Genomic DNA, 22673 nt, shown 5'->3' with positions numbered 1-22673 from the left:
TCTACAGTAAGGTCAGACATTATTTAGCTAAAATCTGAATTATTTTTATTATTAATATTATTGTTAATATAATTTCCACAAATACGCATTTAATTGTATTGGCACATGGTATTATAGGTAATACAAATACAGCCATGTATGAGCTGCAAATTAGTTTAGGATCATTAAGGAGGGTCAGACTCCCTCTCTCTCCCCCGCCTCTAGTTCTCGCGGTATTACCTTCAAGGTTTATTGACAAGGTAATTAACCAGATGGGACCACTGTTGTATTCACCCCGAAGAGGCACTCTTCGACTCTCACAGCTTTTCTTGTGTGGACATCCGAACGACCAGTGAAAACCAGTTGGGTGCGTCGCTGGATTCAAAAACACCGATCCTGTTAAAGGTAGCTTAAAAAAAAATCTTTTGTAGAATCTGTTTCCTGCAGCGCGTAAATCATACACGCGGCGACGCTGGAAATAGTACTAGTAATACTGTTCACTCTGAATGCACTAAACGTGTGCACACATTGCACCAGCGACACTTTCACATGCTCTGTTAAAGTTTTAGAGATGTAATGTGTGTCTTTCGGAACCACGCGTGTTGAAGCTAGTGAAGCGCTCCAGTAAAACATTTGATGCAACGTAGGTTTAATCAACAAAAGCGAGGTGGCGCTGTAGGTCAATCACTCTGCTGAGATGATCTCCCTTGGTTGCATGCCACCACCTCAACTGGCACGTTGACAACCCTTTATTTCAGCTTAATTAAATCGATGAACATCGATTTGAAGAAGGCTCACGTGTACCTTAGAGGGGGAGGTTGTTGGGTTTCTCTTGAAAAGACGGTCCAGTTGTTTCCGTTACAGCTTCATATGATGGAGAAACAACACATTTATTGAATTAATGTTTGAGTTATGCAATAACTCAGTCTATATACAATTACTCTACTGCGGATTGTGCTCTAAAAATCCACATTTGTGTGAACAAATACATTGTTTAATCGTTTCATAATGGCTAGATTAAACAATTAAACATTCACTAAAAACGAGAGTATTCATTCCAAAATCCCAATATTGTCACAAGATAAAATAATACATTTATTAGTTTTGTATTTGCCATTAGGGCTTTTCAGCCCTCATCAGCACCTTGGACAGCGCACTTCCTGAAGCCTGGTTATGTTGCACTATGGATGTTTCTTTGAAGTTGGCAACTTGTTTTTTAGACGACACTATTCTTTTTACAAATTTGATATAACGTATCGTTAAAAGCCCCATCACTTCCATCACAGAATTGTACCAATAGATAATTGCCCTCTTTACTACGGATGAATGAATGACTCTTAATAGAGGTAATATGTGATCCAGTCAAGTGGTTTAATTAGCATAACTGTGTATAATTGATGACTGGTATTCCTCCAGAATACAAATTTAGGAAACAGTGCCTCAACATCTTATTATTCTGAATATATCAATTAAATTCTAAAATGATCACCTCACATTAAACAGGAGGTCTGTGATGACAGAACATTACTGGACATGTACAGCTGTATGCTGGAACAGATAAAAATAAAGCTAGAAACAATCTAGGCTAGAAGGTCATTCTTGCTTATTATGTTGTACAAACAATATACATATACAATTTAAAATTGCTTGGATTTGTTAAACAAATGTAGAATATTCTTGAAGAAGGCATCTCTTTTTAAAATAGCATTTAACTTATCTGACCCATTACAAAGTTCAGTTAAATTGAGATGGACTTAAGTGTTCAGGTGTGTAAAAATCCTTTAAATAAAAAATATGAGATGGAATGATTGGATTTTGGATGAACTGCTCATAAGCACCTGGTGATACCTGGTTTCTTTTGTGTTATCCTCAAGCGATACAGTGCTGTAGCTGTCCCCTTTTCCAAAAAATGGAATGAGTCATAGTCTCAGGCAAACTAAAATAAACAAGACTGAAGATAATGTCGATGCTCACCAGCCAGCAACGTATCAGACAGTCAGCCCGTCCCACACCCCACCCCATTGGCTCGCCCCAAACCATGAGATGCCGCTGTGGGTGGGAACCGAGAAAACGTCACACTGCCTGTGATCTTCCCTGCTGCTTCCAGCTTTACAAGCGGCGATGATGGGAAATGATCCAGCCCTGGCTGTCCTTAAAAGGAAGGGCAAAGCAGCGTCCATTCAAAAAGTAGATCATTTGCTGTGGGGCAAGTGTGCGTCACATTCCACTGAGTTAATACCCTGCAGAGGCTGTTTTCCACTGCAGAAGCTACTGTATGTTGTCTCCGTAAGAAGCAAACTGGACAACAACAACAACAACAAAAGAAAATTGCGGTTTTTGTATTGTATTTTGTATATATTTATATATATTCAAGTAATGTCCAAAGCTTATAAGATAGTGCTCATTAATATGTTCATCACTGTACATTAATTATTATAATGGTAATACAAGTACAAGAGAAGTCTTCTCTTTATTATAAAAGTTTGCAGGTGGGGATGATCTAAAGTTATATTCTCATTTTTATATATTCTATTATATTTTTGCAGTGTGACATTTACAGTGTTATGACTATAAAAAGAACAAAATGATTCAATCCTCAGTTCACTATTTCAAAGTATTACATGAAATACATGAGTTTTATATATCACAGAAATTAAAAACATATTGGATTTTTATTTTACAAATTTGGGATGTTTCATTTTCACCGGTATGAGCACTGGCTGCATTGATGAATGTCTTTTGTAAACCCTGAGGCATCACAAAAAAACTTGTCCCAGACCCAGAGAGAAAAAGTTCATTAGCACGGCATCCTTCTTCCTAAACGTGATGCAGTGAGGAACAAACTGTCTCCCTGCGGCCAAAAGGAAAGACCCTCTAAACAACAGCCTAAAGAAATTGTCCACATAATTATTAACACTTCCCCAGAAACAGCTGGTGATCCTCTACACTCAAGGGCATTTGGGAAGTGTAGTTAATCCGATGATAATCTTGAGCATGGTTTAAACATATTAACTCTTTAATTGCCATGTGTGCTGTGCAATTATACCGTCACCAATTACACGGCTATAGATTACTGGCCTGTCTGTGCATTTGGTTCCCTCTAATAGATGCCCTTTATCAACGCATGCAAGTGAAGCCGTCAAGCCGAGCACTAATGGATCTATCATTGAAATAATGAATTAATTATAAGTTGAAGTAGAGTGGTACAGGATAACGCCGGGCCGCCTTGAACAGTAGTCGTTGTGCAGTGTGGAAAAATGGGAGATTCTAACATAAGGAAGGGTTGGTAGGCAACATCGCCAATGAAGGTGTGTGAATCTGTTTGTGCGTGTACGATTGTGTGTGTGTGTCCAAATGTGGGTCCATCCATTAGAATGCAGAGTGCGTCCTCCAGTGTGAGTCATCCGCCTTCCCCTCCCCTTCCCCACCCGTACACCCACCTTAGCATCACCAGCAGCATCTAACTGCAGTCACCGCCTAATATTACGCCTCTGACTTCACATGGCCAACCGAGAATTCTGTTTCTACGGCAACACGCTCCAGACCCCTCCTCCGGGCTCCACCCCCCCCCCCCTCCCGCTCCTCCGCCCACGTCTTCCCGGCACAAACCATGTGACTTTCAGGAAGGTTTCTCCAACCTCCTCTTTATTGTTATTAACCCTCTCCTGACCGGGCCGCTGCCAGAGGCTCTCCTCAGCGAGCTGCCTGGCTGCATGGCTGCAGGGCCGCATGGCCGCATGGCTGCTTTGCCTCTCGGAGGTTTCAAAGGGAAATCAAGACGCGCCACTAATCTCCCCGGCAGATCAAAGCAGTGCTTGATCTATATGTTGGATTTGTATATTTTAGTGAGCGCCCCAAATTAGTCAATATGGTTCTCCAGTTGTCATGGACACATTTTACCGCGAATGTTCTGAGAAGATTTCCGTTTTGTGACATTACGAGAATCCAGCTGCCAATCTGAAACGGTCAAACAGAGCTAAAATGGGTGGGATTTTTATTTTAGACTAACCGAATAGCTTAAAATTGCCCATTCAAATTGATGCTAATATTATTCCATTATTACCAAAGCCGATGGAGTCCGATGTTCCCCATATCAACTTCAGTTCACAGTGTTTGTAATTGTAAATTTTAAATGTAACTTCTGATCCAACACTTTGTTGAACGATTAACGTGATCAAACGTCATTGAGAGAGTTTCAACACCGGAAGGAATCGTGCGGTCCAACAGTGATCTCACCTGAATATCACTTCAAATGGCTCAACTTTTTCACCTGCATCCCATTGGGAGATGTGTAGGCTGTGCATGCGCTCATGAACGTGTGTGTGTGTGTGTGTGGTAAACTTTGTGAATGAAAATTCTTCCTCGTGAGCTGCAGACGGAAGGTGAGATCATCTCGTTGAAATAGAGAATCCCCCCCACCCAACAAACCCCTTGTATCCGCCCACCTATACTGGTTGGCACCATCCTTAATGAATCCCATCAGGGGCGAAACACAAACCCGATGGATGACAACACCGTCCAACACCAGCTCCCCCCAAAAGACAGGAAGGGATCGCACCCGTTTGTACATAAGCACACATTAATATAGAAAACACATTTCGGCTGTTTGCTCTCACCGGAAATCTGAAAGGACATCTCTGGCATTCTGCTGTTAGCTTTCAGTCAACATGTTGTCGGAGCAGAGAGCCAATTATCTTCGCTTCTTTTGTTCACGTTCCCTCTAGGACCAAATTTGAGTGGATTAGATGATTGGCCACCTATTCAGCAGTGTGTGAGTGAAAGTGACAAAGACTTACACAAGGGGCTCTCGATGAGGATCCATAAATAGGCCCTCTACAGAGCCAAAAATGCCCCCCCCCCCACACACACACACACCCTCCTCATTACCTACACCCACCCACACCCACCTCTACCTTCCCCCTTAGCTGATAATCTGTGAGCACCGTACCTGTCACAGCACACGGGACACTCCCAGCCAAACACGCGGCATTCCTCTTGACGTCCGTCAATGCAGGCGTCTCCATAATTCTTTCCTGCGGATTATGAGCATGTTGCCAAACAACGGCAGTGTTTTACATCAGCCATTTGGTTGGATACCACAATGGCCACAAGGTTGTGCAGTCATTAATTCAGTATTCTGATTGAAGCTTTGTCGAGAGCACATTCTTCCTCAGATGGTCTTTGCACGTGTGCAGCGGGGAATTGTGTGTGGCAGGAGAACGCACGTAGCTCTTTCTGAATCCCCTGTACAGTCTTTGAAAATCAATGAGTCTCCCATTGAATTTATATACGTACTCTATATAGCTTTTTCACTTTTCCGATTTGAGTTTTTTTTTTTTTGATAAGGAGTTATACCCTGCAGCACTCAGTCTATGCTGCTTCTGCGACAACAGAAGCAGAAGCGGTGTTTGTGAGCATCAGAGGCAACAGCGAAAGGCCCTCAGAGGACTCAACTTCTCCGATAAGGAGCCGTCCTGCAACTACCAGCACCGATGAATAATTCATGAAGAAAGTTTTAAGAAAAAAAAGAAATAGAATAGAGGATGTGTTGCTCCATTCAGACCGCCTTAAGACAGAATTCTAGAAATGGATGCCATGAAATAGAAAGAATTATTAAGAGCTGATTTTTGCCCACCCTATTTCATGTGATATAAAGACTAACATTAAACATTCATAAACCACAGTATACTTGGCAAGCCTTTCTTGAATATCCATTTGGGAACATAAAGACAATTTTTTATCAGATCATGAAAATTATTACAAGTAATTTAAATGCAATGTCCCGCTGAGACATGTTGTAAAGAAAATAAGGAGTTAAACATTTAGTCACCTTCATAATAAAGGTCCATTATGATTTTGTCTTGCTCTTCACCCATTGTTGTGTATACATTGTAGAGCGATCACTTGTTATGGTGCTTCTGTATCCCTGAGGGAAACCAAATAGTCTTACAGTCATTTGGCCAGGCTGCATGTGGAGTAAGGAGGGCACAGAGTGACTCAAATATGAACAAATGAAAACAGAAGCACAATATTTCCTGAACTCTCGCTTTAGCGTAGACGTGAAACACAGCGCGGCGACCTGTTTTTCATCATTATTTCAAGAAGCTTTGAAGAGAGAAGAAGTGGGGGAGGCTTTGAGCGTGCTCGCGAAAGGTTGTCAGGCTCACGTGGTCGGGGCCAGGTCTGAGCGTAAGCCAGGGTTTCCCCCCACTGTCTGCAACTAACACGATGAGGTCATCGTTAGGGTTTAAGCCCAACACGAGCTTAATCTGGGAGATAAGGGCCGGATTTGGATTTAGCATTCAAAAAGGGTCATGTAGCTACAACTGTTCAGACGGCCGCAGTAAGCACACAGCTCAGACACGAGATCTCCAGCTGTTCCACCATCACGTCGTCCTGTGTGTCTGCCAAACGGTTTGACTCTCGGGAAGATTCTTCTATGTTTACAGTGATTTCATGATCTACCAGTCGGGCCTGTAGAGTTACACCAACATTCACTCATGCGGGAATTCTATGATTTATAGTTGTGTGATTTGAGAAAAGTGATTAGAAATGTTGTGATATGATGAGTTTTTTAAGGATGCAGTTTGTCCCTTAAAATTATTTATGTACATTAAGGACTTGGAGTTTTTTATTTTGTATGAAAACAGCTCAAACAACATTCTAAATCTGGTTTATTTGACTTTGTTGTGTCTTGTAAGTAAAAGATTGAATTCATTCGTGGACAATGGCAGGAACGCCACGCTTTGGAAATAACATCTCCATTAACGAGTAACCCTCGATATTAAGGATTTTGTGGTATTTGCAGGCACAAAATGCAATGTGTCGGTTGTTTAAAAGAGTGATGTATTTCATTTCATTCAGGTTATAATTGAAGCCGCCGAGGGAAACAAATCCCACCTGGGGAAAGTCTCACTTAGGTCCCGTGCTGTCCCACTCTTCCTATTGCAGAGAAATGGGTCAGTGGAGATTGGAGAAGATAATAATACATTAAAAAACGATCTGCCTTCATGGTCCAGACTGGGTCGTGCTCACAGATTACGCACCAACTACACTCCATACAGACGGCGTTAATAGGGTTTGGAGGGATTTACGCGACGCTGTCCAGTCAAATGCTGCATGCTTTAGGGATGACATCATTTTGATGCACCTCGCACACCGTCTGACCCCTTCATCCCCTGCCCAGAAGTAGCCCCGCACGCTCGCAAAAACCAGTTTACCTGCCGCGGTCGTGTCCTTGCCTCACCGCACCGAGCTCGTCACAGCGCGCTCGTCCCCTGATAGGAGGACACCGACACCGCATCCCTCCCTCATCCCCCCCCCACGCTCGTGTTTACGAGTGTATATATGTGAGAGAGACCATATACATTCATTGTGTGTGTGTGCGCAGATCGCAACCTCAAAGGAGAATGGAAAAGGAGGAGGAGGAGGTGTAGGAGCAGGACAAACAAGCGAACCGAGGGAGCGTATTTCCAGCTGTAGAAGGTGTTTACTGCTCGCTGGGGGGGGGGAGGCGCGAGAGACGACGCGCAGACCTCCAGTCATCCAGGGCGGAGGAGCGTCGTTGGATACAGGGAGAAGGAGGAGGAAGAGGAGGAGTGAGCGTGGATGCTGATTTTTTTTTGTACACCGACGAACGAGCCCAGAAAGGGAGAATTATCAGGCGCGTGGAATAGGCGTTTGTGGTCCCCAGCGATGGACTTCAGCTGTCGCCACTGAGGTAGGGACACGTTGTTTTTACGTCGTTCGGCGTTCTAGGTGGGCTACTAAAAAAAGATCGACCGTGTCCGGATATCATCCGCGAGAAGAAGGGGAGAAAAGCGTTTCGTGTCTATTTTGTTATTCACATATGAACCGCGATAGTGTGTTTGGAAAGCGGCGTCAGAGATGCTCCAGCAGCGATGCAGCGGGGGGGGGGGGGGGAGAAAAAAACCCATCCGACACTGCCACGGTGCGCCGGCCTGTGACGGAGCGCAGCTGGTACCTCGAGAACAGATCCAGTCCGAGCCGGAGCGGCGCTGTTAGCGGGCAGGGTCAGTCGGATGTGAAGGATTTATTCCAGATTGCGGACACCAGATGTGTCCGGGTGGGTTTGGGTTCTCTGCGCAGAAGGTTGTAATGACTTTGAGCTGCATGGTTCTGGTTTGTTTGACGCGTCCTTCGGGCCCAGTCTTGCTTCGGACTATGATTTCTCTCTATTTAATTAATTATTGATGGTTATAGACAGCTGAGGGCTGATAATACATCAGACACTTTAAGGAGAATATATTTTCACAGTTCGGTGGTTGATATAACAGTCTTAATAGAATGTTAATACATTAAAGTTTAGTAATTTGACTGAAATAAACATCGGATATGTACTGGAAGTCTCTCCTCACCTGCAAACCAAACCAGCTGCATGTTTGCAATTTTGCGATTTGTTTTTCTTCGCATGCAGTAAAACAACAAAATGATGTTGATTTCAATCATTATTTTAAAACCTGTCACCTCTCGGCGTGCTTGTCAGACAGCAGAGGAGCACTGGATCATTTTTTTAAAAAAGGCACTGACAAGATACCATGCATTTAGAATCCCGGCTGAGCGTGAATGTGATGTTCTCCGTGCAATGACAAGCTTTGAGGAGGCTTACAGAATCCTCTCGTCATTATACAGCCCTCGTTTCTTCCACACGTAGGACGTAAATCATTCTGCAAACATTGCTTATTCATGAACATGAATCATAAACCAAAAGTAATTCGATACTATATATGTAAAGATCTGTGAGGACATTACTGAATTGAGATACTGGGATGCTGTGGCACCTGGCCAAGTTAGCTTTGTTAGAGGTCGTCTGATATTATTTTCTGCAGTACTTCATTATGGGTAATCCTGAGCTGAGGCCTCCTCTGATTTACGATCCGGACAGGCTTGTCGTTTGTTCTTTGTCCACTGAATCATGTTCTACATAGGTGGCATTGATTTCACATCTTCGGATATTGGACATCATGGCCCACGAGTTGGTGTCATTGCTCGCTAAGCACACGCAGCGCCCACCACTGTACTCACATATTTATTTACCCATTCAAATTGAAAGAAATTCTGAAGTGTAGGGACTGCCAGAAATGCCTAACCTTCATTTTTGTTTCATCCTCATCTATTTGCAATGATGAACAATTTACCGGCAATTGCATATTCTGCACTATTGGTTTGAACTCTCAACCTTGTATGCACAGTCCTTAGGGTCCGTCTTTATAAAAAGCAGTGGGTGATCCAACAGAAACTATGAATGGGCCACTTTGTGATGTTGATCACAGTTTTAGGGAGGTGTGCTTTCATGTCAGTCTGAAATGGAGGAAACTTCAGACCAACCAGTCAGTCAACTGCCTACCTCTGCCACTCACGATAAGTTATAGCTCAAGGGCCTACTTATAGGAGTCTTAATACTCGTCTTCCAGAGTCGACGCTCTCCTAAAAACTCCTAAAAATATTCTGCCGAATAAACCGTCATTGCTCCTAGAGGATAAGAGAATAATTCTAACGTTCCCTCCTCTTTTTCTCTTTTCCTGTCTCCCTCCCTTTGGTCTTATCCAGCTCTCTAGTTTTTTCTGATGACCGACGGCTCCGATGGCGCTCATTCATGAATCACGTGCCCCCTCGCCTTCCCTCTCCGGCTTCAACAGCCCGCTCTCCGATCCGCCATCCTTCCGTCGCCTCGATGCCGAAACACCTTGCACCCCAGAAATGGACCTCACCCCGACCCAGTGCGTCCTTCGCAACGTCCTCTCCATAGACACCGGAGGCGCCGTGGAGCCGGGGGGCGGCGGCGGTGGTGGTGGTGGTGGTGGAGGAGGGGGGGGAGGAGGAGGAGGAGAGGGGCAGACCTGTGCACACAACCATACACCGAACGAGGATCAACAGGAGCACTTTGCCAACAGTGTCCTGAAGCTACACGAGCATGACGGGAGTCCAGGACGGACGGAGGGAGAGGGGCAGGAGATGGATGGCAGCGCCGTCAGGAGCCATGCCGGTGTCGCCAGGCTACAGTGCCATTCCACCGGAGGGGGTGGAGGGTTTCTGGAGGGGTTGTTTGGGTGTCTGCGGCCTGTCTGGACTATGATTGGCAAGGCGTACTCCACAGAGCACAAACACGGCCTGGACGGTGAGTCGAGCAGTCAAAGACCTTTTTGCTGGAAGCACACAAACACGTCTGCGCGCACTTGGTTTCCAAAGACGCGAGCTCCGGCTCCCATTTAATTCCATTGAGGAGCTTTGATATGCTAATGAAATGATTTTATCCTCCAGTTTAATTACATTAAACAGTTGGTAGAAAAATGACTCCCACAAAGGCCATGTTGTAAACAAACACTTTCCTTGCCGTGAAAGAGCTGCAGCCAGAGAGAGACTCTATCAAAGCTGCAAAGGGCTCATATTCCCCTGATATTTCCACCCCTACCATGGCTGATTGGGCCCACCGCACCTTCTCCTTCGTACCGCCCCCCCACTCCAATGAAGACTAGCTCCCTGTGACGCTGTGTTGTTTATGTCTGCAGCCACTACAATAGCACACAACTCCCTTGGGGACTACCCGCCAAATCTGCTTCATGAATTATGCATGGCCACGCTCCGAACCTGCGTCTCTCATCTCTATTAACGCAATCCTGCCACTCGCATATGGGAGCCCAAATATGGACACACACACACACATAAAGAGGTCCACAAATAAAAAAACATTGAATATCGAGCATTGGCACAAATACACAAAATAAGATGCCAAAACAAACTTGATAGGATAAATACAGCACCGCACATCAGGCCTGGTGATGGAAAATTTATGTGTACATATATTTTCTCACCCTCTTTGACTTCCACCCCCTCCCCTCGACACCACCCGCTCCATCCATCCATCTCTCATTGTCTCCTTTTTCTCTCCTTTTCATCCTGTGCTGTTATCACCCCCAGCCCATCTGCACCTCGCTGCTCCCCTCCTCTCTCCACTCGCATGAGCAAAACGGATATTATAAGAGTGACATAAATAGGGACAGCGCCACTGAATGCCTATCTACCTTCTCACAATGCTCTATTCTTAAGCTCTGATTGGGAGGCACAATGGAGCACAACAATGCAGAGAAATGATCTGTTCTTTATGGATTGTGAAGGACTAAGGGGTTGTTGGCGATGCTTTAGACTTCATCAAATGTTCAGATCAACAAAGCAGACCTGGCAACGTTGGGGTGTGTCTGATGTGGCCTTATGTCTTTACTGTGGGACATTTGAGGGGCTCATTAGAGACAGTGTCCTCAATCTATCAGGGCATCATTAATTATTCATAACATCTTATTAATGTGATAAATCATCTTTCAGTGAGTTAAGGAACAGCAGCAGAGCAGGCTGTATTTTTTCTCTGTATTAATGATTTGTCCTCGGCCACATGGCCGACCTGAGGGACGACCCCCCCCCCCCCACACACACACACACACACACTTTTGCCCCCCACTCCCTTCTTTTCTCTTTACATGCACACAAACAGATCTACCACCAGTACCATCATCCCCCTCCACCTCCCTATGCAGCGTACATCCCCATTAGGCTCTCAAATCCCAACCTCGCCCCCCCCATAACCCACCCCACCTCCTGAGCGTTGGACCCCTGTTTTGCATCGGCCCCACAATGGCACTAAGCAGGATTTAGGAGGCTGAGGGAGAATTAGCCGCAGGAGATTAGAGCTTCCTGTCCTCTCAGGCCGCACAGACTGAGTCTTTTAGGTTAAGGTGAGGTTCAACAACCGAAAAATATTTTAAAATTAGGCTCTTTGTTGACTGTAAGAGCCACAACCTATAACCGGTTTTACTGCTAAAGCTCCAAGATATATTTGTAAAATAGCACAGTGTGTTGCTGTATGCTTGCTGCTACTAGTTTTAGCTTTAACATTCAGGCTTATTGGTATGAAGTGTCTTTTTAAATTTTTTAAAATAAATGAATCATGCCCCCAACAATGCCCTTGGCCCAGTCCATTGGCCCCCAGATAAAACAGGCTCACACTAGGTCCGGGACACTAGTCCGCTAATAACCAGCACCTTCACCTCTAAAGCCAACACTAAAAATTAAACCTACTGCTAAATCTTCACAAAATCTAGTAAAACAACATAACTCCCTACTCATTTAAGACGCAGTGGTTAAAGCTTTCTGTCAGCCTGCATGTCCAAATAACCTCTCATCATCAATCTACTGTGTGTCTATAGTTCACATGTTACTACAGCAATAAACTCACTAACCGCTTGGCCTCCCATCTTCTTTTTTTTCCCCCCGACCTCAGAGGCGTGGGAGATCCCCTTCGAGGAGATATCTGACCTGCAGTGGGTGGGCAGCGGAGCGCAGGGCGCCGTCTTCCTGGGCAAACTGTACGGACAGGAAGTGGCTGTCAAGAAAGTGCGGAACATCAAAGAGACGGACATCAAGCACCTGCGCAAGCTCAAGCACCCCAACATCATCACTTTCAAGTAAGTAGGAACCATCGGTGGGTTCATTGGATCACGAGGTGGGCAGAGCACTGTACTCCTCTCTGACCCGTTTTGTGCTCCACAGGGGTATTTGTACCCAGGCGCCGTGTTACTGTATCATCATGGAGTACTGTGCCCAAGGACAGCTGTTTGAGGTGCTGAGAGCGGGCAGGCAGATCCATCCCTCCCTGCTGATGGACTGGGCCATGGGCATCGCCGGGGGCATGAACTATCTCCACCTCCACAAGATCATCCACAGGGACCTCAAGTCACCAAAGTGAGTTTTGGAGACCTGGTGGAAATGAGTTGTTTAGTTAACGATGTGTAATCCAAATGATAAAGCAAACAAGTCACTGAATGGTTACGATTAAAGCTTAGGACCAAGCTCCGCTCATTGTGAGGCTTTTTAGACGCATGAACAGATTCAATTATCCAGAAAATATTTTTCTCTTCCTTCCCTCCTTTTAATCATCTCGCAAACCACAAGATTTATGTATTCCTCATGTAGAGCTTGAGAACCACCGCTCTACAAAGATCCCTAGATTGGACTAATTTAGATGCCATGATTGGGCAAATTTATAACCCTGCAACAGCTCAACTCCCACACAAAAACTGACTGTTAAAAAATACAAATACTAATATATTTGGTAAACATTTGGATTACAGACAGACAGCTGTTCTCTAGTTTGTACCCAGAAATAAACTCCAATACAAACGTTGTGTTTACTGCTTCATTCCAGCATGCTGATCACTTATGATGACGCAGTGAAGATTTCTGATTTCGGCACATCCAAGGAGCTCAGTGACAAAAGCACCAAGATGTCCTTTGCTGGTACAGTGGCCTGGATGGCTCCTGAAGTCATACGCAACGAACCCGTTTCAGAGAAAGTGGATATTTGGTAGGTGTCACAACCGTTTTACACTGTCCTTTTGCACTGGTGAACCTCTGCAATTTCCCCTTATGATTTGTCTCATCTGTCATTGAATTAACATAAAATCCCATTAGTTACAGCCTACTACAGTATAGAGCACAGGATCCTATTTCCAGAAAATCTATTGAGTATTATGTACAATATCTCATTACATGAAATTCTATAGGGCCCCAGGCCAAATCTGATGGGTTGCCCTATGTTAAGCCCTGATCCCCCCCACCCCAATACCCCCCACCCCTCTCTCTCTCTCTCTCTCCCATCCTACATCCCTCCATCACTCTTCCTCTCCGTCCTGAAAGGAACGCTGGCTAATTTAATAATTGATTTGCCAGATGCTGCAGTGCTCAGGAGAGGCTGGAATAACCTTCCAAGCCTGCGGATGGTTTGGCCCGGGGCCAGCAGTGCATTAGCAGAGAAGTGAAAATAGGATTAAAAAGCTTTTCCTGTGGAATGAAAACACGGCGCGGGTGTGTGTTGTCCAGTTTTGCTTAAATGCATGTAAACTCATGTCATAGATCATACCACGAAGGGAGCGAGTCTGTATTATATGGTGAAGTATTGTGTTGTGCCGACATACTTGCTGCTACAACTCATGTCACTGTCGGATCTTTTATAAGGAAGCCAGAGCTAGAATTGAGTGAACTAAATTGCTTTAAAAAATGTTTAACTTGAACTAAAATCAATTCAACAATAATTGCTCCTGCGGTTATTAACTCATCTAATTAAGAGTGAATATTTACTTGGTTCAACTTTGAAATTAAGTTACTTATTTCTAGCTAATGTTTATTTAATAAACAGTAGATGGAGAAGAGACCATGAATTCAACATTGTACGCCTCCTCAACGCTGTGTGCGATGCTGATGGCACCTTGGATACTGTAAATGGTCACCATGGCAACCTCTTGGCATCTCCAACAACAGACTCTCCTTAGTTACCTTCCCCATAGGGCCGCTCTCTCGGTTCCTTTTACCACACAAAGACGGAGCTCATCAATGAAACACTGAACTGTGGTGAGGGAAAGCTTTGTGTTGTGGCCAAAACTGTTGTTACTAATTACTTTATTTTTTTGGAGCTGTGATGTATTTTCCAAAGTGTACATATGATCCATATATATATATATATACATAAAAGGGAATCCAAAATATACAGTACATTATTGTGGATTATGCTGAACTACTAACGAAAATGTTAGTATTGCTAAAGGTTTTCATACCAAACTGATTAAACCTTTTAGAATAAGCCACCGGAGGCTGCCTGCAAGGCTTGCTTTCTTACAGCAGCAATGTATGTCTTCAGATTCGTAATCTAGATCTCAAGATCCCTTCCTGCCAAAGTCGAAGGTGTGACATTTCACCCGGGCCGCTTGTATCGGGGAGGGTCTTAAATACCGCATCTTTTTTATCAATGTGTCTGAAAGTGAATACTCCACATCTCCCTTCAGGTCGTTCGGCGTCGTGCTGTGGGAGATGCTGACGGGAGAGGTGCCCTATAAGGACGTGGACTCCTCTGCCATCATCTGGGGTGTGGGCAACAACAGTCTCCATCTGCCTGTACCCGATAGCTGCCCCGACAGCTTCAAACTACTCCTGAGGCAATGCTGGTGAGCGGGGGGGAGGAGGAGGGGGAGGAGGAGGGAGAAGGAAGCAGACAGAGAATGATGTTGGAGCATCAGCACCAAGAGAATATTAGGAAGTTAGAAGCTTAGAAGGTTAATAGACATAAAATCAACATAAAAAATATATATTTTACGCAGTGCTCTGAATTGACTTTACACCTACTGTAGATCTATGCTGAAAACACTATACCAGAGGGATCTCAATAATAAGAGACACAAGGTTATTCATGTCAATGTTTATTACACTACTGACCAAATATTTGTTTAAATTGTGCACAGGAACTGCAAGCCAAGAAACAGGCCTTCCTTCCGGCAGATTCTCCTGCATCTGGACATCGCATCAGCAGATATACTATCGACTCCACAAGAAACCTATTTTCAGACTCAGGTGAGTTTCCCTTATCTCTGCCAAGAATCCTGAATTTTATTTGATGACATGTTTTAACTTTAATCATGAAGTACTTAGAGACACTTCATATGTGTAATGAAGTCTCAGTCTACCTTGTCAAGTGAATATAAATAAATCAGACAAAACAGATGGCGTAAGCATGAGCCATATATTTCTCTTAATAGAAAACCTCCTGTCAACAGCAGCCAGTATTTCTAATAGTCATTTTTGCTGTCAACTTACTCCCATTAGTTTCCAGTCTGCTGCAGTAACTACAAGCAGTGCAGCTGCAATGCCCCCCCGCAACTAATAATACCTGTCCTTTCAATCAAAACATATTACTTCTGATTCCTTGGTCTTTGTTCCTTGTCAAAGATTGCAGCCTCCCTTCATATCCAAGGGGGACGGTGAAGGTCTGAGTGATGGTGAGGGTGTGTCTGTGAAAGGGCGGGGGATGGGGAGGCCAAAGACCGATATGTTAGACCGCTGGGGACCCAAACAAATGAAGGACAGCGGAACAGAAAAGCATAATTATGTGGAAGATATGTGTTTACTCAGCCATACAGAGCCAGAAATCCATTTATAGCTCAAGCATGTATAATTGTAAGACACACTGACGCACACAAACGCACAAAATTGCTAAGATTTAATTTCCTTTTTTTTGCAGCAACCCAGTGCGTCCTCCATGTCTCATGATGCAAAACACAAACCTCTTTCACTCTCTCCACTTATCCTTGATCCTCTATTTCTCCCTGTCCCCTTCCCCTGCTGCAACCCCATAATGGATTTTTCTTGTGACGTTAGAAAGAAGTATTTGCTGCTGGAGTGTATTGATCGCTTTAATGGTAGGGCGCAGAGAGTAGAGAGAGAGAGAGAGAGAGAGGGGGGGGGGGACTGGAGATGTAGAAGAGTCCATTAGCTTAATAAGAAGAGCATCACTCACGCGCAGGAAGAAATACACACACATGGAACGCGTGCGTGCGTGCATGCACGTGCACATGCTTGTATATCAGGCTTCCTTTGTCCTTTTTATACGACAGGTATCAGATAACTGCTGTTTCGCTCCGCTGTGTGCAAGAAAATGCTCATGTTGCATCTTTTTCGGTGCTCCTGTCATGTCAGTTCATGTTCATTTTTGCTCTGTGTGTATTGATTATCATCTGACAGTTTAATGGGTTTGTTATAGTGATACACGTGACCCCTTGGTGGCTTTATTAGCAGATCCTGGTGCAATGTAGTTTATTCTCATAATTGATATTGCCCATTAATATTATTACTTAAATGAAGTTACTTGCCAGAAAAAACCCAAATGGCAGGATTTTCCAAGTGTACAAATCATAATAAAAAACAGAAAACGGGTCCATACAAAGTCTTTGTAGATGGAAAGAACAAACTTTATATGAAATGGAGCAGGTAGTGGGTCTCTAGCTAAAGAGAGTAATTAAACTAATGTGAGTAAAAGCATTGATCACATGGTTGGTAGTAGACAATATCTGAGACCTTTACATCAAAGTTTGTCATCGTTGTTGTACCTGTGAAATGGTGGAACATTCAGTTACTGTAAACCATTCATAGCTGCTCTGCTTGATGTGTTTCGTGTGTTTTTTCAGGTGGAGTGGAGGGATGAGGTGAGGCACCACTTTGAGAAGATCAAGTCTGAAGGGACGTGTCTTCACAGGCTGGACGAGGAGCTGATCAAAAGACGCAGAGAAGAACTCAGGTGAGCAAAGGGAGTGTAACCTGGACACAAAAAGATGTTTAACTTCCTGAAATACAGATTGTAAGATACATATATACAGTATACAGTATATGTACTACTATATGTGTACTACTAACAAAGACCAAGAAAAGCCAACCATTAGAAAGCCTGTACATTTAGATAGATGTATTAAAGTCTTTCTCTCATATGTCTCCCTGCACAGACACGCACTGGACATCCGGGAGCACTACGAGAGGAAACTGGAGAGAGCCAACAATCTCTACATGGAGCTCAATGCCATCATGCTGCAGCTGGAACTCAAAGAGAAAGAACTGCACAAGTAAGAAAACTGTCATTGATTATCAGAAAACTTTGTTGTTGTTTTTTATTGACACCTTTGGAAGTCAAAGGGAATATAACAGAGAGCTTTTAAAGTTTAAGTAAAAACAGGTCTCTACAAAGTGCTCTACATCTACTTGAAAAAATGAAATACTGAATTACTGTTTATTAGACTTCTGTCCAGAGTTCTGTAAGGTTGCACTGAGAATGTGAGTAAAAAGCATGTATCAATCCTGCCAAATGAATTGTTAGAAATCAAGTAGACTAAAGTTTGCTTTACTCAGTTTTAAAAACATATTGCACTCTTAACAGTTGAAAAACTAGGGTTGTACCTATTCAAGTGCTTTGGACAACAGTTTTATCCATCAACAGTGTTTTTAAAATGAAACGGCATGTAAAAGTGATGCAAAGTGAAGGGCCGTTACGCCCAGTCACACTGGGCCACTGCATGCGACTAACTGCTCTATTATTCCATGCTGGATATCCATTGGCATCCATTTGACGAGTATTGGCTTTGTATTTAAACATCAGGAGGGAGAATTCCCTGGACAAGAAGTACCCGGGCTGCTTCAAGCACCAAAGCTCCAGACAGTCGGCCTCCTCCAACTCGATGGAGAAGCTCATGAAAAAACGCAACGTGCCTCAGAAGCTTCCGTCATACAGCAAGAGGTGGGGACGGCGGGGAGTTACTCAAGTTTGCAGCATTTATCTGTGGCTAGTCAAGTTTCTCTTTAATGTTATGTGCATTCCAAGGCCATCTTAGGGGAAAAGTCTGGTGATTTTGTGTTAATGTCAACAAATGAGACCAAAATCAACAATTGATTCAATTGAATCCAACATTTACTGCCTGTAGTAGATCAGGTAATTATTGCAGATTTCCTTGTGCCATGCGCACCTCCATTGTTATCCGGAAACTATTAAGATCACTTTTGCTTCAGTAACATTTCCAGCAATCTAACTGACTATAGATATTTATGACCAACATTCACATCTTTAATTTGAAACCATGGTCTTGGGCCCGAGTGCCACGGAGTAAAATTTTAAGACTGTATTTATTTGGTTGTGGATTACAAAACTAAAGAATATTTCCTTCAATGTATGTAGAGAACAATGCACACGATATCATTGCACCAAGCAATTAATGCTTTTAAAAGTGAATTCTCTCCCGCCGTTTTTTTTTCTTCCCCAGGCCAGACTTACTAAAGTCCGAGGTCATCCTCCCCAAACTGGACTCTTCAATGACACTGGTCACAATCCCCAACAAGGGATCTACCTCCCCTGGCCGCTCACGCCGAGGAAAGCCCCGCTACAGGAAGGCCGGGAAAGGCAGCAGCGGGGACTTTGCTCAGCTGAAAGCCACTCTGTCCTCTTCCTTAGCCATGGTGAACGCCACCTCGTCCGTTCCCAGCAGCAAGCAGCATTTAGACCCCAGTGCAGCCCTGCGAGGCCTGCAGCACGATCTGCTGCTCAAGAAGATGTACTCCTCCAGCCCGGACCTCATTTCAACCACCCTGGAGGCCGAAGGCCGGAGGAAGGGGCAGGTCATGCCGGGGCTGGACAGGGCGGGCAGCCAGAGCGCGTCGGCCGGGCTGGGGGAGAGCAGGAGGGCCCGAGGGCCCGAGGAGGGCCCGGACGTGAGCGTGCGGACGGATGACCTGGCGGGAACGCCCCCACGCAGCGACACGCCCAGCGAGGACGCGGCTTCCATCCCGTTCTCCAGCAGCCCCGACTCGCCGTGCGGCAGGGGAGGGGGAGCCGCCGGCGCCGCAGCGGGGCGGGCGCCCGCGCTCGGAGGCCCCCGCGTCTCCCACGACGGCGAGGAGAAGGAGGACGGCGTGGTGGTCACCCGCTCGCCCAGGAGTCAGCGCCTCACTCCCGCTGCGCTGCTCTACAGGGCGGCGGTCACGCGCAGCCAGGTGAGGAGCCCCAACAGCGCCGCCGTGGTCTAGTTAGACAAAGGCCTGTCTAGTTGTGGCCTAGTTTCACTAAATCCTTTTTCACTGCCTTCTAAGGGTCATAAGATTAATTAGCAGTGAGACGCTTTGGGGAAATACAACATTTTGATTTGATTGGTTCCCAGTTAAGCAACACGTTTGACTCAAACCAAGTTGTATAAATAACTGTCTAGGGCAGGGTTCAGTTACAAAACAAATCAGCATCTGTGAAGGTGACAAACAATAGGAACTGCTGTCACGCTGTTAAGATTGAATTGTACAGTATAGTATTTCTTATTCTAATCTGTTGAATATAACAATATAATGTACTATTTATTTCGTTTTATCGATGCCATGCTCTAAATAACGATTAGACATGGAAACCACAAAGTGTGGTCAAAAGACCTTTAAGTCGTTTATTACTGCATTTATAAGTAGTGGTAGTTGCAACCTCAACTTCCTGTTTAACATGAGTTAGCTGGGGCTATTTCTATGTTCAACATTTTAGAAATGAAATGATGAATTTGTAGCGAGAAGCATTGATGATTGAGTCATTGAAAATCTCCGTCCCTTTGGCTTTGTGAAAGTGAGACTTTTCACACACTTACAGGGTGACGTCTTACAGGGCGGCTCGGGGGGTTTTAGCGAATGTGAAATTATTATTATTTTTTTTTTAACAAACTCATTTTCTCTGCAGAGACGTGGAGTGTCGTCAGAAGAAGAGGAGGGAGAGGTGGACAGTGAAGTGGAGTTGCCAAGGAGACGGTACGAGCTGATGAAAACGTTATACTATATATAATAACTGAACGTGGGCTCTATTTATATGTCCGTCGACAAAAAAAAATGTGATCCTTATGTTCAGCTGCAATTCAATACTAAGAGACACAAACGTTTTTTCTTATTCTTATTCCCGCTCAGGCGCCCCGTGAGCATGACCAAGTGCCAGTCCCTGTCCAACTTCAGCTCAGAGAACCTGTCGGTGTCGGACGGCGAGGAGGGAAACACCACCGACCACTCCCACAGCGGCACGCCGGACGTGGTCAGCACCAACACCGACGAGCGCCTCGACGACAAGAGCGACGACCTGCTGTCTCAGGGCTCGGAGATTCCTGCTGACCCGTCCGACTCGACCCACGGCTTGTCTGAGAAGGAAGCTGTTCTCCGACAAGTCAAGACCCAACTCGCTACTAATGATCACAATTATGAGGTAGGGAGATGAAAGGATAATGCTGATACTATACTATAGACTGATATATATATTGTATATTGTATATAGAGGAGCTAAAAGATACTAAAATCTGCCTTTGTAGTCCACATTGGAGTCTGTTGCTGCTCTAATTCAGATATCTCCTGTTCCTGTGGCTCACAGCAGGGCCTGTACGATGACTCGGACTGTGACAGTGCAGAGCTGGACCACTCGGGCAGCGCTGAGCCCAGCCGGCCTGCAGCCAACTGGTGAAAAACCCCGACACCTCAACCCGCCCCAACTCCTGCCGACCTGCCCCTGCCCCCCCCTGCTCCCCCCCTGGGGGGGGGGGGCGGGAGAACGAGGCGTTTCTCTAGATGATCACGAGCAGGAAAGTCAAAACATTCACTCGGTGAGTGTTTTCAGAGCACTGATGTCCTGGGGTGTGGAGGGGGGGGGTTAACAGAAAATCCCATTTCCTCTGAGATAAACCGTTTCCGAGCGACCTGAAACTGGATCGGAACACTGACGGCGAGCTGACGGAGCGGCGGCCGTCAAAGCGCCATCCAAACGGTCGTCTATTAACGTCTCGTTTCACCTTCCATGTGTATTTTTTTAATCTCCGTTATGAAAATGTCTCATATCATTTCACATCACGTCGTATGAGAATCTGACTCTAACGTCTTATCAGGGTGTCATTATATTCTAATGTTGCTATTGTCGACATCACTGGGACACCTGCTGATGTTTCTGCTTGCACTTAGTCCATGAAATGTACAAATTTTCTTGTGATGATCGTGTCATATTGCATTTCCTCCCATAATGTTATGCATTGATTTATTGTTATTTTACAGTGAATTCATTGACATTCTTAAGAAAAACATGTTTACATTTTTCCTTTATATTGTTTGCAATTTTTATTTACATTTGAGTCATGGATTATGTTTTGCCATTTTCTACTCCTGTGTTTTAATATCTATGTAAATATGTGATGTTGTAAAATGAACAAATTTTTAACACGTGAGATTGTATAATTTAAAGGTGCTGATGTTTGTTACTAGGTGCCACTACTCTATTTGAACTTCGAGAAGCTTATGTTAGTAGAATGTACTGTAGCCTCTGGTCATGTCCGAGCATCAAAACACAGATAAAAGAGTAACGTGTGAACAAAGAAAAAGCAATATGTCCGCTCCGGTCATGTCACAGATCAGAAGAACCACAGCTGACTTTGCTGAGAGCAGATGGGCTTTTTTAAATTTATTTTATTGGTATTGCAGTGTTGACCGTATTAAAACGCAATACCAGTTAAAAATCCCCTTTTGAACATCTAGGGATGTATATAGCATCAGAAAAGCATGCTTGTGATGAAGTTTGCGTGGCTCGTTTGTCACTAGAATATTAGCTCCATCCATTGAAAAAGAAAGCCACTGGACTGCAGACTAAAGGCAAATGGATGACGGGGACACAAAACACACAAATATCAGATCGTTTGCAGTTTTCTTTCACTAAGGTGCGACTTTGCCGGACGTTTGCAGCGTATCAGTAAAGATGAGTTTCCGTTAGTAAACTAGAGTTTGTGGCAGATGAATAATTAATTAGCTTAAGCAGAATTTTGTTCTGTCCTTCCACAAAATAGTTTACCTACAAAAGAGCCTTGTGAAATCAGGATCTGGCCACTTTTATCTAATGCCGACCCCCAACATGGAAGATTAATTTATATGTTGATCCATAATATGGCTCATTTGTTTTAATGAGATAACATTTCTTTAGCTAAGCAATGGTAACTATTTTTAATATGGCTTCTTCATAAGAGTTTAAAACACAATTCTGATCTTGATGTACTTGTGTCCCTTGACAAGCCTCGTGGTTCACTCTGACTGCAAATCAGTGCAAACTGCATTCCGTTCCTTATGAATGATCAGGTTCCAATCAATAAGCTAGAAAAAAGGCAGCTTTGATTTTTTTTTCTGGTGGTAAGTTTTTCACTTTCAATTTGTAGAACATTTTAAAACGGATTGTGCCCCCCAAGATTTAAAGACAGGAATCCTTCTACAGGACAGTGTTGCCAAAAAAAACAGAACTACTGCCCTCTAGTGTCTCAACAGTGAAGATGCCGATTGAAAAA

At 44.3% G+C, this 22673-nt stretch overlaps 1 protein-coding gene across 3 annotated transcripts; it reads left to right on the top strand.

Annotated features, from left to right (window-relative positions):
• Nucleotides 1-227: 227 nt before the first annotated feature.
• LOC119229469 (mitogen-activated protein kinase kinase kinase 12-like) lies at nt 228-22295 on the top strand. Of its 3 annotated transcripts, none has more exons than XM_037489828.2 (14): nt 228-384; nt 9550-10117; nt 12272-12455; nt 12541-12732; nt 13196-13354; nt 14829-14987; nt 15282-15390; nt 17001-17110; nt 17313-17429; nt 17960-18097; nt 18618-19344; nt 20060-20127; nt 20281-20569; nt 20732-22295. In XM_037489828.2, exons 2-14 carry the CDS (start codon nt 9583-9585, stop codon nt 20819-20821), a joined length of 2877 nt encoding a protein of 958 aa, XP_037345725.2. In that variant the 5' UTR covers nt 228-384; nt 9550-9582; the 3' UTR covers nt 20822-22295. The 3 variants fall into 3 exon arrangements, with proteins under 3 accessions (XP_037345725.2, XP_037345726.2, XP_037345724.2); XM_037489829.2 differs by lacking the exon at nt 228-384 and adding an exon at nt 7359-7699 and having other exon boundaries at nt 20735-22295; XM_037489827.2 differs by lacking the exon at nt 228-384 and adding an exon at nt 7359-7699.
• Nucleotides 22296-22673: the final 378 nt, after the last annotated feature.

This window comes from Pungitius pungitius, chromosome 8, assembly GCF_949316345.1.
Source record: "Pungitius pungitius chromosome 8, fPunPun2.1, whole genome shotgun sequence".
Classification (NCBI taxonomy): domain Eukaryota; kingdom Metazoa; phylum Chordata; class Actinopteri; order Perciformes; family Gasterosteidae; genus Pungitius; species Pungitius pungitius.
Note: the sequence above shows the minus strand (reverse complement) of the source record. Positions and strands in the feature narration are given on the sequence as shown.

Bases quoted from the DNA above. Each gene is read 5' to 3' on its own strand.
- LOC119229469 (XM_037489828.2), top strand. From the start codon at position 9,583: ATGGCGCTCATTCATGAATCACGTGCCCCCTCGCCTTCCCTCTCCGGC. The intron at 10,118-12,271 runs GTGAGTCGAGCA...CCCCGACCTCAG, and splicing joins GCACAAACACGGCCTGGACG to AGGCGTGGGAGATCCCCTTC. The intron at 12,733-13,195 runs GTGAGTTTTGGA...GCTTCATTCCAG, and splicing joins AGGGACCTCAAGTCACCAAA to CATGCTGATCACTTATGATG.